Source organism: Schistocerca serialis, chromosome 2, assembly GCF_023864345.2.
Source record: "Schistocerca serialis cubense isolate TAMUIC-IGC-003099 chromosome 2, iqSchSeri2.2, whole genome shotgun sequence".
Lineage (NCBI taxonomy): Eukaryota > Metazoa > Arthropoda > Insecta > Orthoptera > Acrididae > Schistocerca > Schistocerca serialis.
This window is the reverse complement of record NC_064639.1, coordinates 851,350,924-851,369,404: the sequence shown is the minus strand read 5'-3', so window position 1 is coordinate 851,369,404 and position 18,481 is coordinate 851,350,924. Positions and strand designations below refer to the sequence as shown.

At 40.2% G+C, this 18,481-nt stretch overlaps 1 protein-coding gene across 1 annotated transcript in view; it reads left to right on the top strand.

Annotated features, from left to right (window-relative positions):
- Positions 1 to 18,481, top strand: part of LOC126458139 (myotubularin-related protein 9) — a 120,723-nt gene that overhangs the window by 72,198 nt on the left and 30,044 nt on the right. Inside the window, exon 7 of the mRNA XM_050094988.1 lies at positions 2,252 to 2,363. Within this exon, the coding sequence (XP_049950945.1) occupies positions 2,252 to 2,363 (112 nt within the window). The remainder of the gene's footprint in view (positions 1 to 2,251; positions 2,364 to 18,481) is intronic.

Sequence of the window (18,481 nt, the reverse complement as noted above, 5' to 3'; positions counted from 1 at the left end):
ACTTGCTGGACAGTGTGTCTGAGGCGTTCAGGCGGACCGGGTTGCTTCCAAACACACCTCCGACGATTCTCTGGTTGAAGGCATATGCGACACTCATTGGTGAAGAGAACATACCAATCCTGAGCAGTCCATTCAGCATGTTGTTGGGCCCATCTGTATTGCACTGCATGGTGTAGTGGTTGCAAAGATGGACCTCACCATGGACGTTGGGAGTGAAGCTGCGCATCATGCAGCCTATTGCACACAGTTTGAATCGTAACACAACGTCCTGTGGCTGCACGAAAAGCATTATTCAACATGGTGGCATTGCTGTCATGTTCGATAGGGTTCATGTCTGGAGAACATGCTGGCCGCTCAAGTCAAACGATGTCATTATCCTGAAGGAAGTCATTTACAAGATGTGCATCCTTAGGTAGCAGCCATCCACTGCAGTAGTAGCCGTTGGGCGGCCTGAGCGAGGCATGTTATTGACAGTTCCTGTCTCTCTGTATCTCCTTCCCTTGTTGAGAGCCCTTCCTGGCACAAAGTAACCATGCGGACACGATCGTACAGCGGTATTGACCATCTAGGCATGGTTGAACTACAGACTACATGAGCCATGTAGCTCCTTCCTGGTGGAATGACTGGAACTGATCAGCCGTTGGACGCCATCCGTCTAATAGGCGCTGCTCCTTTGGGCAGGATTAGTGAAATCTCTGAACAGTCAAAGGGGCTGTGTCTGTGATACAATATCCACAGTCAACGTCTATCTTCAGGAGTTGTGGGAACCAGGGTCATGCAAAACTCTTTTGGTTGTGTGTACCATTCTGCTCTTGCAGTCCTTTTTTGTTCAAATATATATAAAGTAAACATCAGTTTATTTCTCATTATAAATAAAATGTGTCTTAAAATAAGTCATTTATGTGTCCAGTTGATAGAGTGGTCCCAACCCAGTGAAGTGCATATTTTGTTTAATGTATATGAAACAGGCAGGAAAACATGAAGAATACTGAGTAGTGCTGTTGTATGGCAGTAAAAAATTGATGTATTAAATGGGCATGTGAAAGTTCACTTTGAAAAATATTTTATTTGCAATGGCAAACAAAGCTATTCTTTCCATGTTGTATGATACACATGATGAACAGTACTTGTTTGGACTGACTCCATCTACACATTACAAAATCATAACAACTAATATCTGCAGAAACACAAGAGAAAAAGCACCTGAGAACTCTTAAGACAGTCACTCAGTATATTGTCTATATATTTGAAAACCAAAGGAATACGAGAGTATAACAGCATAATTCACACTACCTTATGAACATCAAGACTCCATAACTTCATTTCACTATGGCAAATTATCATAATTCAATAGATGAGAACGAATTTTTACAGGATAATTGATTGTTTGTTTCTCTCACCCTCCATATTTTTGTAATTGGTCTGCTTAATAATGTGGCTCATTCTCAGAAGTGTAGGGAAGCTCTGGGAAAACTGACACCTCAAAAACAATGAGGAATTATTCTTGTTTCTATGCAAAGTAGTGAATTGTAGTTTCTGTGAGAAGTACTGAATTATATCTACTAAATCTTGTCAAAACACACACACACACACACACGCACACACACGATATATGCTTGTAAGCCGCACATTATTTCCTGTTAAATGTAGCTGTTACAATTTCTTTGACACAATATAATGCTTGTAAGCTGCACATTATTACCTGTTAAATGTAGCTGCTACAATTTCTTTGATTTTTAAAATAAAAATAAAATAAAAAACCACTATTCTGATAGTGGCGTACGCATTACTTTGTGACCATTAAATCAATAACTGTAAAGATGACAAACTGACAGTTTGAATCTATTAAAACTACACTTACAAATGTCTTAAAACTGGTGATTAATATTTAATTCAAGACTGGATATAATTTCTTGACCCGTTTAACACTATACAGCAATAATCATAGGTAAATGAATCACTGGTTTCTATATCAACACTGTGTGTACCACATTCTTGTACCAGAAAGCTTGTTATAAAGTCTCAAGGATATGTGACTCACCTTGCTTCTAAGGATGTTTTTCAAAATTCCACTACACAAAATAATAATAGTTTTTCATAGAAAAGTATCTTTTGAACTTACCTGATTGTATTTAAATCACTGTGTTAAATATATCTAGTAATTTATTTCAGTTATGAAAATAGAAATTGAAAACAAGAGTTATATGTCTTACATGCAAAATATAGTAATGCTAATAATTTTTGTTCACAGTCTCGAGGTGGAGGATTCGAGGTTGAAATATACTACCCTCAGTGGCGTAGAGTTAATAAACCAATTGATCGACACCATGTTCTTCTTGATAGTCTCACAAAACTTGTTGAAGGTATTAATTTTTTATGCCATAGAGTTTTTGGCGTAACTTATAAACATTTCTTTCAACACAGTGATTAAAAGGAAAGATGCATGGAAAACTGAAGCTGGAAAAAGAGTACTTCATGGCTTTGGGATCAAATGCGTGTTAGTCAAACTGCATGCAAAACATTTGCAAGAAATCTTTCTTTCTTCTTATATATATATATATATATATATATATATATATATATATATATATATATATATATATATATATATATATGTGTGTGTGTGTGTGTGTGTGTGTGTGTGTGTGTGTTCAGCATGGAACTCTAGTACTGTAATGGCTGTAAAAATTTTGTGAGCTGCAGGTGTGTATATGCTTAATTAATATAAGTTGGATGTATTTGTCTATCCCTTTTCTGCATAGAAAATGATTTTGAGGGTGTGACTACTAAAACTTTTCAGTAAAAAAGAATGGAAATGAGCGTACGGCATTGTGGGCCAGGAGTCCCCCATTCTGGGAAGTTCGGTCACCGAGGGCAAGTATTTATTGCATTCGATGCCACATTGGGCGACTTGTGTGTCAGAGATGGGGATGAAATGATGAGGACAACACAACATCCAGTCCCTGAGCAGAAAAAAATCTCCTGCCTCAGCCGGGAATCGAACCCAGGCCCCTTGGCATGGCATTCTGCCACGCTGACCACTCAGCTAACGAGGGTGGATTTTCAGTAAAAACGATGCTATTAACTTCTTAAGTAAAACTATTGAAGTTAACTACCATTCATTTTGTATGCTTTAATGTTTCCAAGCGCAACTTTGAAGTGTGAATCATTAATAAGTTTTACGACACCTGTTGACTGATATGTAACCCACATGCATATCATTATCAACCACAATTGTATTATACTACCTGTCTGTCAATAACATATTGTTTTTACTTCCTGTTACACTACCTAGACTGAGAATATTTAGACATTTTCCATTGTTTCAGTTTTACTTTGTTTTTGTCTCCAGTGTTTTAATTCCTCCTGATGTCCCATTCATTAGTAATTAGTTCAGAAGAAAGCAAACTATTTATAAATAATAACATAATGAAGTTATAAGTACATAACGTATGTTTAAGCTTTCTAGATGTATATCAATAAAAATATGAGCATATTCCATTATAACATGTGAAATGTTCCACATCCACAGACAGTCAAGGAGCTTCCCAAAGTAAATCAAGGCATGTATGTCATCCATGCACACAGGGGGTTGTAGTAGATTCCTAGATTTCAGACAATGGAAAATCCAGGATGGAATATAACAATTTTGTGAAAAGGGAAGTTGGTACTCACCATATAGCGGAGATGCTGAGTCGCAGATAGGCACAACAAAAAGACTGTCACAAATTAGATTTTGGCCAGTATGGCCTTCGTCAGAATTAGACGAGAGACACACACACACACACACACACACACACACACACTCACTCAAACAAACGCAAGTGAGTGTGTATGAGTGTGTGTGTTATCTAAATTTGACGAAGGCCTTACTGATTGAAAGCTAATTTGTGACAGTCTTTTTGTTGTGCCTATCTGCGACTCAAGATTCCTAGATTTGTCACTTAAATTTGGTTCTAGAAAAATGCGAAATGGATTTTCGTGGGATAGTTTCTGTCTGTCTTCAATCATGTGCCAGTTCATTCCTTTCAGCAACTTAACGTCACTCTCTCATACGTCAAATGAACCTATGACCATTCATAATGCTCTTCTTTGTACCCATTCAACATCCACCATCAGTCCTATTCGGTACTGGTCACACACACTTGAGCAATATTCTAGGATGGGTCGCACAAGTGATTTGTAAGCAATCTCCTTTGTAGAATGCTCATGTCCCTACAAAATGTTTCACTCAAGTATTTGTATGTGTAGACCGATTCGTTTTGTGAAACGCACCATTTTACATTTATGAACATTTAAAGCGAGTTGCCATTCTTTGCATCATTTTGAAATCTTATCAAGATCTGAATGAATATATATGCAGCTTCTTACAGACAGCATTTCATTATACACTGAAATGCCAAAGAAACTGGTATAGGCATGCATATTCAAATACAGAGATATGTAAACAGGCAGAATACAGCATTGCCATTGGCAATGCTTATATAAGACAAGTGTTTGGCGCAGTTGTTAGATCGGTTACTGCTGCTACTATAGCAGGTTATCAAGATTGAAATGGGTTTGAACATGGTGTTATAGTCGGCACACGAGCAATGGGACACAGCATCTCCAAGGTAATGAAGAAGTTGGCATTTTCCTGTACAACCATTACATGAGTGCACTGTGAATATCAGGAATGCGGTAAAATATCAAATCCCCGACATCGCTGCAGCCGGAAAAAGATCCTGCAAGAAAAGAACCAACGATGACAAGAGAATGATTCAACATGACGGAAGTGCACCCCTTCTGAAAATTGCTGCAGATTTCAATGTTGGGCCATCAACAAATGTTAGCATGCGAACCATTCGAAGAAACATCATCAATATGGGCTTTTGGAGCCAAAGGCCCACTCATGTACCCTTGATGACTGAAAGACACAAAGCTTTACACCTTGTCTGGGCCCATCAACACCAACATTGGACTGCTGATAACTGGAAACCTGTCACCTGGTCTGATGAGTCTTGTTTCAAATTGTATTAAGCGGCTATGGAGACACAACCTCATGAATCCATGGACTCTGCATGTTAGCAGGGGACTGTTCAAGATGGTGGAGGCCCTGTAATGGTGTGGGGGATGTGCAGTTGGAGTGGTATGGGACCCCAGATACATATAGATACGACTCTGACAGATGACACGTACATAAGCATCCAGTCTGATCACCTGCATCCATTCGTGTCCATTGTGCATTCTCATGGACTTCAGCAATTCCAGCAGGACAATGCAACATCCACATGTCCAGAATTGCTACAGAGTGGTCCAGGAACACACTTCTGAGTTTAAACACTTCTTCTGGCCACCAAACTCCCCAGACATGAACATTATTTAGCATCTGGGATGCCTTGCAACGTGCTGTTCAGAAGAGATCTCCATTCCTTTGTGCTCTCATTGATTTCTGGACAGCACTACAGTAGAGTCTCAATAGTTTGAGTTTCCAATAATCCGAGCCTCTTAAAAAAAAAAAGGTGCAACAATCTACTTTCTTTTTTTTTTTACTGACATGATAAATAATGAAAACATCATTGCAAAAGATAGATAGGGAGAGTACAGCTCAGTGACAAAACAGACAACAATGCAATCAACACAGACGATTAGCTCGCTGCCCTGTTGCACGAACATCTGTTGTCAGTATGGCACGAAATACCCCGACTGCTGCCAGCTGCTACCGATCAAAATTGGGGAGTTCATACGCTGCTGTAGTTCCCAGTACCTGTACTGTAAAGTGTTGTGTGTTGTTTTGTTTTGTTTGTTGACTGTGTGTTCTGTTGTACACCTTACAAAGATGAGTGCTGTAACAAATAAGAGGAAATTTGTGCCTTTGCATCTAAAATTTGAAGCACTAAGACGACTTGACATAGGAGAAACAATAAAAAATCTTGCTCTTGAATATGGTCTCGGTGAAGTTACTGTTGGTGACTGGCGAAGAAACCGACTTAAATTGGAACAGTTTTCTTCACAGAAATGCTCACATGAATCACTCAGTCGAAGAAGTATAAAGAAGTCAGACTTCAAAAAAACAAGTGAGGGATTGTTCATGTGGTTTACCCAACAGAGACAGAAGGGTGCTCCGATTTCTGGCCCAATCTTGCAGGAAAAAGCTTTGTTTTTCAGAAACCAGCTGCAGGAAGGAGATGACAATTTCACCGCTAGTGTGGACTGGCTCGACAAGTGGAAGAAGAGGTATGGAGTGCGTCAGGTAGACATATGTGGAGAAAAACTCTGGTGACAGTCAGGCCGTTTCAAAATTTATGGTCGAGTTTAAAAAAAAAAAAAATCATAACTGACGAAAATTTGTCTATTGAACAAATATATAACTGTGACGAAACTGGGCTAAATTTTAAAATGTTACCAGCAAGAACACTTGCTTCCTGTGAAGAAAAAAGTGCTTCTAGGCACAAAAAAGCAAAGAGTGGCTCACAGTTATGGCAGTTTCAAATGCAACTGGAAACCACAAACTAAAACTAGTTGTGATTGGGAAGTCTGCCAAGCCAAGAGCATTCAAGAATGTATCCATCTCAGCTCTTCCGGTTGTCTATTTACATCAGAATAATGCCTGGATGAACCAGGAATTCTTCAAGAACTGGTTTTTTAACTCGTTTGTACCTGACTGCAAGAATTTTTTAAAAGAAAGGGGACTGCTATGCAAAGCAATTTTGCTCATGGATAATGCGTTCTCACATCCAGGTGCAGGAGAACTGCAATGCGATGGTATCCGCGCCTTGTTTTTCCCACCAAACGTTACCTGTCTCATTCAGCCCATGGATCAGAGCGTTCTGGAATGTCTAAAAAAAAGTATCGACGGTGATTGCTACAGTCAATCCTGCATTCCGAAGACAACGAAAGCATTGTAGAAGCTTTGAAGAAAGTGACTTTGAAGGACGTCGTGTACTGGATTAGCGATACTTGGAGTGAAATAAAGTCAGATACAATTTCTAAGTCATGGAGGAAAATTCTGCAGGAAAGTATGCCAGACACAGAAACTGAAGATTTAGCAGATGAGGACGATCAACCTTTGTGTAATTTAATCAGAAGATTGATAGGGTGTGAAGAGGCAGAAGAGGTGGAAGTGGGTGAGTTGTTAAATTCGGACGAACAGTTGGAAGTGACAGACTCTTCTATAATTGACATGGTTAACATTCAATCGCTGTGTGAGAGTGACGAGGATGACGAGGTAGAGGCTGCACTGATGATGAGTCACACCAATGGCTACGCTGCTCTCGAGGCTGCCATAAGCTACGTGGAACAACAGCCTAAGGCGACACCAACTGACCTACTGCTCCTGAGACGATGGCGGGACATTGCCGCGAGGAAACATTGCAGCTTTGCCAAACAAAAGACACTTCACTATTACTTGTCTAAATAAATAATTATTGTTATTTTGCAAATGCAAATGCATGTGTAAATACTTTTATTTTAATAAAGTTCTTATTTTGACGTGTATTACTTACAAAATCATAGTATTTCTTTTTTGCATTTAAATTTCGATAGTCAGAGTTCTTGATAGTTCGAGGTGGTTCTGGTCCCGTTCATCTCAAACTATCGAGACTCTACTGTACTTCAGACATTAGTGGAGTCTGTGCCACGTCATGTTGTGGCACTTCTGCATGCTTGCAGCACTCTACACAATATTAGGCAGGTGTACCAGTTTCTTTGGTTCTTCATTGTAGATAACTGCATCATCTCTCAGAAGTCTGCTGTTATTATTAATATTGTCAACAGTGTAATTAATAAACAACAGACTTCCCCAACTGAAGTAACTTCTACACCGGTTGTTGACTCTCCATCCAAGATAACTTGCTGTGCTCTTCCCACAGAAAAATCCTCAGTCGAGTCCCAAATCTCGTTTGATACCACATACTAATGTACTTTCAAAAATAAATATAGGTGGGGTACTGAGTCAAATACTTTTTGGAAATAAGGAAATACTGCATCTACCTGCCTGCCTTAAGTCATGGCTTTCTGTGTGTCATGTGAGAAGACTGCAGGTATGGTGTCACATGATCAGTGTTTTTAAAACTCATGCTGGTTGGCACAGAGGACCTCATTATGTTTGACTCAGTGAGTGTTCTAAGATTCTACAACAAATCATAGTCAATAGTATTGGGTGTCCGTTGTGTGAATCACTTTTACTACCCTTGTTGAAGATGAGTATGATCTGTGCTTTCTTCCAACAACTGAGCGTGGGTTTTTGGTCGAGGGATCTACAATAGATTATAGTTAGAATAGAGGCTTAGTCAGCTACAAACTCAGTATAAAATATGATGGGGATTCCATGAGGCCCTGGAGCTTTGTTCAGTTTTATCTCCAGGCTTTTCATTTGTGAAGGAACATTTAAAAACCGAGTTAAGCATTTTAGATTTTGCTCTGACACCCTCAATTTTCATCCTCGTCTCATCTATGTGTGACCGGACATTGACTTTGATGCCAGTAACAGCCTTTACATATGACCAGAATTTCTTTGGTTTCTGTGAAATATCTTTTGACTATATTCCGCTGCAGTAGTCACTGAAGGCTACACACATTGCACTCTTGACAGCCAAACCCGTTTCATTCAGCTTTGGGCTATCTATAGCCTTATGCTTTGTCTTACATGGTTTGAGTGGGCAAGGGGTGAAATGGTGGGGAGGGGGTGCAGGAGTGTTGGGAAGCATGGCTGACAGCTGGGAGAGAGACAGCAGGTAGGAATGTGGTACTGTTGAGCTCCGTCTGGCTGCGGGCATAGAGTGATGTGCTGTGCAGGAGTAGAGGGTTGGGAAAAGAAGGTGTGGGTACAGGATGAGTGAAGTTAGGGGGCAATTGTAGGGTGAATGAGGGCAGAGGCCAAGAGGAATATGGGACTGAAGGCTGTCTTGCAGGGACAACTGCCATCTACATAATCGGTTGTGCAGAAGGATCCAGTTGACATGTGTTGAAATCAATGCTCTTAGTCACAGTTAGGTGGTGGCCATTCATTTGGGTGGACAGCTAGGTGGTGGTCCTGTCCACATAAAATGCTGTGCAGAGATTACAGCGAAGCTGGTGTGTAACATAACTGTCTTCACAGGTAGCCTTGCCTGTGATGGGATGGGATATGACTGCTACAGGAACGGAGGAGGATGTGCTGGGTGGATGTATCAGACAGGCCTTGCACTTTGGTGTTCCACAAGGGTATCTGCATACATAATCTACAAGTCACCTTATGGCTTATGGCAGAGGGAACCATGTTTCACTACTAATCATATCCTTTCCTATTCCACTCTCAAGGAGAGAGAGTGAAAAACTGTTGATTGCACTTGGCCTGGTAAGGCCAGGCCTTCATATCATACCCCTCCAGCAAGTGCCTCCCCCTTCATCTCAACATCTGCGGTGTTTTTAATCAGTTGCATATCAGTCTGTGTTGATACATGATTGTATGCTGTGTTCATCTCTGATTATAATCATTTCATAGTCGTTGACCATGATGATTCCTAATGGAATCCAGCCTAATGAAAATCCTACCTGCAGTGCTGTTACAGCACTGCCACAACCTACTGTTCACTTGTTTGTCTACAGTACCCGAAGATTTATTCACTATAATTCTGTTGCTCAGAACAACAGGTTTCAATATTTGTAATGCTGTTAAAAAGTGTGTTGATAAAATTAGTTTTCAAGAATACTGTGCAGTTTTGACCAATAGTGCACAAACTGTAAGTGAATTAGCATTTTTAACAAATTTTACAAATCACTTAAATAAATACTATTGAAATAATTTATGTACTACAGTTTTACCAGACAGACTTTAAATAATTAATAAGTCTCATTCTCAAAAAAGATAATGAAAGTAGTTAAATTTTAAAAGTTAATCAACACCACCTATTAAACTGTAAAATTTCACTTTTCACTGAGCTAACAAAATTTGATTACTGTCTGGTTCCTACATAAAATTAAAGTTTGAGGATTTTTCATTTAAGTTACATTCAGTTACTTTAATGAATAGAGCAGGACCCTAGTACTGGTAGTGATTAATTGGGATAGTTATTGACACTGACAAAATTTGAAGTTAACACAATATCTATAATGTTCAGTTGCTGATTGTAATACATTGATTTCTAGATTTGTGAAATGGCACAGTCTTAGTCTGAAGTGCAGTTGCTTTAGGTGTGGTATGATGATTTGATGACAGTAGTTGTAGGCAGCAGGCTCTTCCATCCATTTATGAGCAGGATTAAAGACATCTGACTACACAGTACTCTTCTTCTATTAATACTTTTGAAACTCTCTGCAAATAACTGCTGTATTCTTCTCAATGCCTTGACTAACATTTTACCACCGTGGAGTTCACATACTAAGTTGCACACATACTTTTGCAATTAATCATGCCCGGTGCCTCTCACTGTCAGCTTGCAACACCTCGTGTGTGCGCTTTCATGTACCAATGATATTAGTACCATGCTGAGATTGTCTTTGGTTAGAGATTGTTGTACGAACAGCCTTGCCACATTGGTAACACCAGCTCCTGTCAGATCACTGAAGTTGAGTGCTGTCAGGCTGGGCTAGCACATGGGTAGGTGACCATCCAGTCTGTCAAGCACTGTTGCGAGCGGAGTGCACTCAGCCATTGGGAGGCAAACTGAGGAACTACTTGATTGAGAAGTAGCAGCTTCAGTCTTGTAAACTGACAAAACAGCTGGGAGAGCAATGTGCTGACCACATGGCCCTCCATATGCACATCGAGTGATGCCTGTGGGCTGAGGATGACTCGTTGGCCGATCGGTACCATTGGGCCTTCATGGCCTGTTTGGGTGTAGTTTAGTGTAGTTTTTTTTATATACAGATTGTTGTTATACATTGCAAAAATCCTGACTTTGCCAGTGTGTTTACTACATTTCTTTACAATGTTTTTTTTTTTAAATGATTGGTAATAATTTTGCATTACGGTATTCCATGTAATTAGAATTGACAGTAAAAGAACAGAATATATACATTTGTAATCTGAAATTTCTCTCCAAATTTGAAAATAAAAAATGTAAAAAATATAAAGTACTGTGTTGTAGTGTTACAGTGTGCTGACTGAACAGCCAGTAATAAATCCAGCAGCATGCCTTTGAATTTCTTTAACATTTTCCTTTAATCTGACTGCACTTCAGCAGTACTCAAGAATGGGTCACACAGGTGTTCTGTGCACAGGTACCTTTGTAGAGGAACTAATCATCCCAAAAATCTCCTAGTAAACTGATGTTGGCAATTCACATTCCCTACTACCATCCTTACATACTCATTCCATTTCTTATTGCTTTGCAATGTCACATCTAGATATTGAATTGATATGATTGTGTCAAGCCACACAAACATTTAGGGCAAGCAGCCATTCATCACACGAGATGGAAATTCTAAGTCATCTTGTATCCTTCTACACTCACTCAAAGATGATATTTTTCCACATACTACAGTGTCATCAGGAGTTGTAGATTGCTGCTCACCCTATCCTTCAGATCATTTATAGATACAGAAAATAACAACGGTTGTACCACACTTCCCTGAGGTTGTAGATTGGTTGGGCAGCAGAATGCCACTTTAGCAGGCTTTGTGAGTAGGACGTTACTCAGTTCTGGGCCTAATAATAAGTAGTCAAAGTCCTGGTGAAGGATATGGTTCAATTTTTCCAGTCCAGTATGCCATCGAATGATGAGGCTGTTGCTCCTTTGCACCTGCTTTCTGAGGGCAGTCAGAAGATTGTGGGCGTGTGTAGATACAACACAAGAAATCTGTATACAGTCTAGGATTGATCATAAGATTTATCTGTGAATACCATAGTAAGACCTTCACTTGCTAGTCACTGCAGATGCACCACCTACTGGTGATCAAACTGTACGATAATGACTTTTTGGTGTGTAAGGGATGGAAAATATCAAAGTTTAGGCATTGTTGATAGTGGGCTTCATATGTACAGATGTCAGGTTGGAGCCATCAGAGAAGTAGAGATCAATATCTAGAAAGGTGATATGCTGAGCTGAAGTAGATCAGGTGAAGTGGATAGGAGAGAACATGTTGAGAATGTGAAGGAATGTTTATAGACTGTCTTGGCTTTGGATTCAGATTATGAAGATATCATCAATGAACATGAACCAGTATGTAGTTAGTTAGGTGTATAAGGAATAAGGTAGTGCTTTGGACTCGGAAGGACACTGGGAGAGGTAGTATTTGAGTGCGGCAAGGCCATGGGCACGGGAGATGTTGGTGTTTAGAAAGATGGTGCCAACAATGACAAGTAGGGATCTAGGTAGTATTTTTGTCGTTCATATGGTTAGCAAAGGCTGTGGCAGTTGGGTGGAGGTGATGTTTTACAACAGCCAAGATTCTTCCTGTCCCAGTCTTCCCCTGTTCTATCTGCCCTTCCCAATACACTGCTCCACATCATTGTGGGCTGCGCACAACTCTTCCTGCCTGTGGCCAGAAGGAATTCAAAGGGCCATATTCGTACCCCATGCACCTATTTCTCACTTCCAGCTTTCAGCTACCCTTCCTGAATATTCCTGCACTTCCGTCCCTCCCCCCTCCCCCCCCCCCCCCCCTCGTCACCCACATAACCCAATACAAACTCTCACCCCAGTGTAATGTAGTCAGCCATGACAATGATAGCTGGTGTGTGTGTGTGTGTGTGTGTGTGTGTGTGTGTGTGTGTGTGTGTGTGTGTAAAAATTATTTCCCATTACAAATTTTGTAGACTGTAACAGAACAGTATTGAGTTCCTGCCAACTTTTCAGTCAAACAATACAATACTTAAATGGCAACTGAAGCATCCTCTGTCACATGTCTTATTTTACTACAGGTTCTGTTTTACTCCAGAGTCTTTGGTGGAACATAAATAATCTAAAGGATAATTGAATAGTAGTTTAGATGCTGAGTTGTCAACAGGCACATAAAAATTAAAGAAAACTTTGCTAGCTTTTGGATGAATCCTTCCTTAGAACTGCCAAGTGTGCGTGCACATGCACACTCTGTAGTTCTGAAGAAGTATTCGTCCAAAAGCTAGCAAAGTTCTCCTCCATAGACAACAGTTACTGAGATGACACTCTGAGCACTAGTTGACTCAGCAGCTTCTGGTTCTGTAATGTTGAATGCTACTTATCACCAGCTAAAGAAGACTTGTGTTCTGTGTTATGAATGCAGTTGTGCTGAAGGACTCTGCCAATGGGAAATGGGTACAGCTGACAGGAGCATGTATTGCAAGAATAACTATCACTGACAGAACACAGCCCTTTGCATTTGTTATTTTAGCAGAATGTAGTCACAATGTTATTCTCAGATGGAGCTTCTTGCAGGCATCGAAAGCAGTCAGACTGTGGAAGATCAGGGGTTCAGATTGAAGAAGCTATTCTAACAAGCACACATTACAAAGACAGCTCTGGGCAGCTGTTTGCTGTTAAAGGCATTGTTATCTCACCATCATCAAAAAGATGAGTGCCAGTCATCAACTGAGATGCTCAGTTAAACTGTGAAGCTTTTGTCGATTGCAAAAAGGTACTTAGACTTTCAAAAGAAATATACATGCCAACAGCGATCATAAGCATTGTAAGTGGTCAAGAAGAACTTTGGATCACTAATTTTCACCAGCCAAAATTCATCTCTAATGGTATGTACATAGGCACAGCCAAACCAGTCCAAGACGGGCAGATTAGTGTCATCAACAAAGAATCATTTTTCACTACCACTACAGACAGTGCACCAAACTCCTGGCTTGATCGAGGGAGAATGTCGGCGAGTGGTAGCAATTCTGCATCTGTTTTCAGATTCTTATGGCTGTGAAGTGGAGAAAAGACTGACCAAACGGCCCACAGTAATACATTACATCAATGCTGGGGATCATCCGTCAGTTAGCAAGCACTCATAAAGTGAGCCGCCCTAGCTGAACGACAGGTAATCCAGAGGAAGTGGAGAAGATGCTGGAATATGATGATATTGAACTTTCAGAGTCCTTCGTCCTCCCGTGTGGTCTTTGTGAAGGATGAGGATGGTACACGACATTTCTGTGCCAACTACCAGCAACTCAAGAAAATCACAATGAAAGATATGTATCTATTGCTGTGCATTGATGACACCCTAGACTGCTTGAAAGGAGCAAAGTATTTCTCAACTGAAGACAGGCTATTGGCAAGTCAAGGTTGGCCAGGCTGACTGGGAAAAGACTGCCGTCATAAATCCTGATAGCCTCTATGAATTCAATCTTATGCCTTTTTAGTTCATTTTTGTCGCCGTATTATTCTTAGCTGCTTTACTATTATTGAGGGTATTATAATTCCACCTTTGCAACTACACACAAAATGCATTTTCTTGTATTTGCAAAGGTGGAATTGAAATACCCTCAGTAATTATGTTGTTTGGACTATGCAGTGCTCCAGCCACCTTTGAATGTATGATGGACAGTCTGCTTCGACACCTTAAATGGACAAAGTGCCTGTGATATCTGGATGACAAAGTGCCTCTGCCTCATCCAAGAAATAAAAATCATAGGGTAAGAATGAAGACGGAGTCCACTCCGATCGAGAGAAAATAAGCAGGTACAGTTTCTCTGACTCCTTACCACATTTGGGATGTGAGAAGTTTTCCTGGAATGTGCTCATACTATCAGTGATTTGTAAAGGACTTCTGTAGCTAGAAACATCTCTTGCAAGAATTACTGCAGAGTGATGCCAAATTTTCCTGTAATGAGTCTCAAGAAACATCTTTCAATGTCCTTTGCTAACATCATCTCCAGTTACAGCACTTTATGACGAGAATGCCAAGACAGAACTACACACCAACACTAGCAGTTTTGGGATGAGGCAGTTCTAGTACAAATTCAGGAATGCACCGAGTAGGTGATAGCTTATGCTTCTAGAGTGTTCTCCAAGTCAAGAACAACTGCTGTACAACCAAGAAAGAGTGCCCTGCAGGTGTTTCGGTCCTCAGCAAGTTCCAGCCATATTTATTTAGGAAACAATACTCTGTTGTAATGGATCACCATGTGTAGTGTTGGCAGAAGAGCCAACACTGTTTTTCTAGAGGAGGCCGAAATGCACGCGTTTAATTACACGCTGACTGGCGATAGGTCTGGAACAGGTCAGAGAAATAAGACTAGCAAAACAGGAGGTAACTGGTAGAATACTTAACTTTAATCCACAATTGTAGAACATCTCTCGTTACGGTACATGCTTCATAATATTAATTATCAACTGAATACGGCGCCTTGCTAGGTCATAGCAAATGTAGCTGAAGGCTATGCTAACTATCGTCTCGGCAAATGAGAGCGTAGTTGTCAGTGAACCTTTGCTATGAACGTCGGCTGTACAACTGGGGCAAGTGCTAGTAAGTCTCTCTAGACCTGCCGTGTGGTGGCACTCGGTCTGCTATCACTGACAGTGACAACACGCGGGTCCGACGTATACTAATGGACCACGGCCGATTTAAAGGCTACTACCTAGCAAGTGTGGTGTCTGGCGGTGACACCACACCATGCTCTATGCTGGGTGACTAGCCTACTGATGAGCCTGAAGGATCCATCAGGTCAACTGGCACGATGGGCAGTGAGGTTTCAGGAGTACAACATCACAAAGGTACACAAAAATAGACACAAAGACAAGGAGTAATCCTTTAGCAGAACGCAGCAGTTTGGATGAAATCTCTGTAATCAGAAATTGCTGCTGAAAAGAGAGAAAGTCCAGCACTGCTGAAAACCATAGCAGCTTTGAGGAGGAGGAATGGACCAAAGGAGATTTCCAATTAAGGACTGAAATATTGTATAAGAGGAGCTGCGATCTGATGGAGCAGAGATGATTGCTTGCCATTTCACCTCACCAGAAGCCAGAAATTCTGACATAGTTCCATGGTGCTCCAACTTCTGATCATCTGGGATTCTTGAAACCTCTTGACAGAATCAGGTGGAGGTATCACTGGTCAGGTCTTTACCAGTCCATTACACACTTTGTGAGCCCCTGTAAGGAATGTCAGAGATGGAATCAAATGCAGCAGAGCCTCCGGAGCATTTGATCCCAATCCAGCAGCATTATTTCAGTGGATTGGAATTGACCTATTGGGGCAAGTTCCAGAAGTCAACAAACATAAATCAATGGATAATAGTCGGCACTGACTATCACTGCCTCTATGCTGCTATTACATGTGTGCTGCCTGCTGAAGCTCCAGAAACTGTAAATTTCCTTATAGAAGACATCATTTTGAAACATGAAGTACCCCGTGTGACCTCTGATCATGGAAAAGATTTCCAGTCAAGACTAGTATCAGAGATAATTTCATGTTGTGACATCACCTACAGGATGACAACTGGCTACCATCCATAGATATAGATGAATGGCATCACAGGATACTTTAATAAGTCATTGGCAGATATGCTCTTCACTTATATTGATTCCAAACAGAGCAATTTGGACACTATAATATTCATTATGACAGTCACGTACAACACTGAAACATAGGACACTACAAGATTCACACTATTCTTTGTGCTCTATGGTCAAGAGGCTGAAATGACAGTAGGTACACTGTTCCCAGTCCAACAGGATGATACTCAAGATGACTATATGAAACACATCATCATCAGGATTGAAGCAGCATGCAACTGGTTTGTGTAGAAAGACCAAGGGCACTTTAATATAAAGCACCAGCCAATAAGATGCAGCCCCAGAGACTTTGTAAAGATTTTTATCCCTGTGTGGGAAGTAGGTCATAATAGTTACTGAAGTGCTACTTTTGGCTGTATCATATCCTTCATCACTTGCCAGACATCACATATAAAGTTGAGGATTATGACTCTTCATAAAGAGGACAAAATTGCAGACACATTGTCCATATCCTCCATATGAAGTCCTAATACAGTCCAGACATGCAGATGAATGATGAAAGGTTCAAGAAAACTAAAGACCCATTCAACAATCGCGAAGCTTTAATGGGAGTGGCTACTATTGATGCTCATCATAGTGAAGAGGATTTAACAACACGAAGATATGCCTGTGCCACCATGTAGAGGACCACTGATGAGATCCAGATCCAGGGTGCTGTAGTCAGCTCCAGTGAGAACTTTTGTAAAAATGGGTCACAATTTCTCGAGAAGAGGGAACAATGCCATGAGCTGTGGTGCATGCAGTGTAGTGGAACAGTTAGTGTCACTGCCTGGCATACTGTGGATCCCCTGTTCAAACCCTACAACCAGCAATTATTTGTTGTTTAGTATTTATCATTTCTGGAAGTGTCTTGAAATATCATATGTTAGTATATTCTGGACAATTATATGTTTGTATAAACATAAGCATTCTGGAATATTCAATGTTTGTATTTACAGCTGCACTCTCCATCCAGGAGGTCTTTGCATTCCAGATGCCTGTTGGTGTTTGTAATAAACTTGCTTTCTGTGCTAAGTGTACTGCAGGGTGGTTAAGTGCAGTCACTCACAGAGGTCCAGTGTGGGCCAGAAGTATCATATGGCAGTGAAACTCAGTAGATATTCTAATGCGTTAATGCAGAGCCAATTTATACTGGAAAAAAATTAATTCCTGTTTTGGCTATCAGGTACTAATCTTGTGCTGTGAATGCAAGAGACACACATACGGTGAAACCCCTATTTACGTTTTCGTGTGGTTCTGGATTAAAAAATGCAAAATTTAGGAAAATGTTAAAAACCCCAAAAAATAAGCAAAAACACATGTGATTGGCATATATGATAAAAAATCGCAATCCTCTACAATACTGTGTATAAAATCTGTCTAAGTAAAGAAAATAAAATGTACACTACAATATTTATGCAGTAATTTGTGGTAATGAATTTATCAATTCTTGAAAAATCACAGATGTGTAACAGCAAGTAAAAACTCATCAAGAAAGTGCAATTGGTATCTGAGGACAGGGTAATAAAGCTGTTTTCTGACGTGCTATGACTACAAATTATACTTTCAAGACATGTGTATTTTAGAGATCATCCTGTGCGCTCACCCAGAAAAAAGCAAAAACTGAATACGTTGAATTAAACCAAAAACATCACAGCAGCTAAGTAGCTAAACCATAAACATAAATGTGGACATCTGCTTAATGGCATACTTTGTTACTGTTTTTTAATGCTTTTCTTATAAGCTGCATTTCATGTGCTCACGGCCATTAAAGTGTTATTTTGGGCTTGATGAGAGAAACAGAGGTGTGAAAAAATGAGTTAATTCCTCAGTTGACATTACAAGCTTGTTAGAAGTTGGCTCAGTGAATTTCTGTACACTCTGTAAAATTTAAACTTGAAAGGAAACTCAGAGGAATTTTTAGCATGCCCTCTGTCGCTGCTCCCAGTCTTTACGATCTACAATTTGTGGTGGGTGCAGTGCAAAGTATATACGTGAGTGGTATATGTGTTTGTTGTTGCAGCTGGATCATGTGAGATTTTAAAATGAAAGTCTTTAAAATGTGCTATCACAAATCTTTTGTTCTATTTCTTTGTGGTATCTCTGTCATAGCA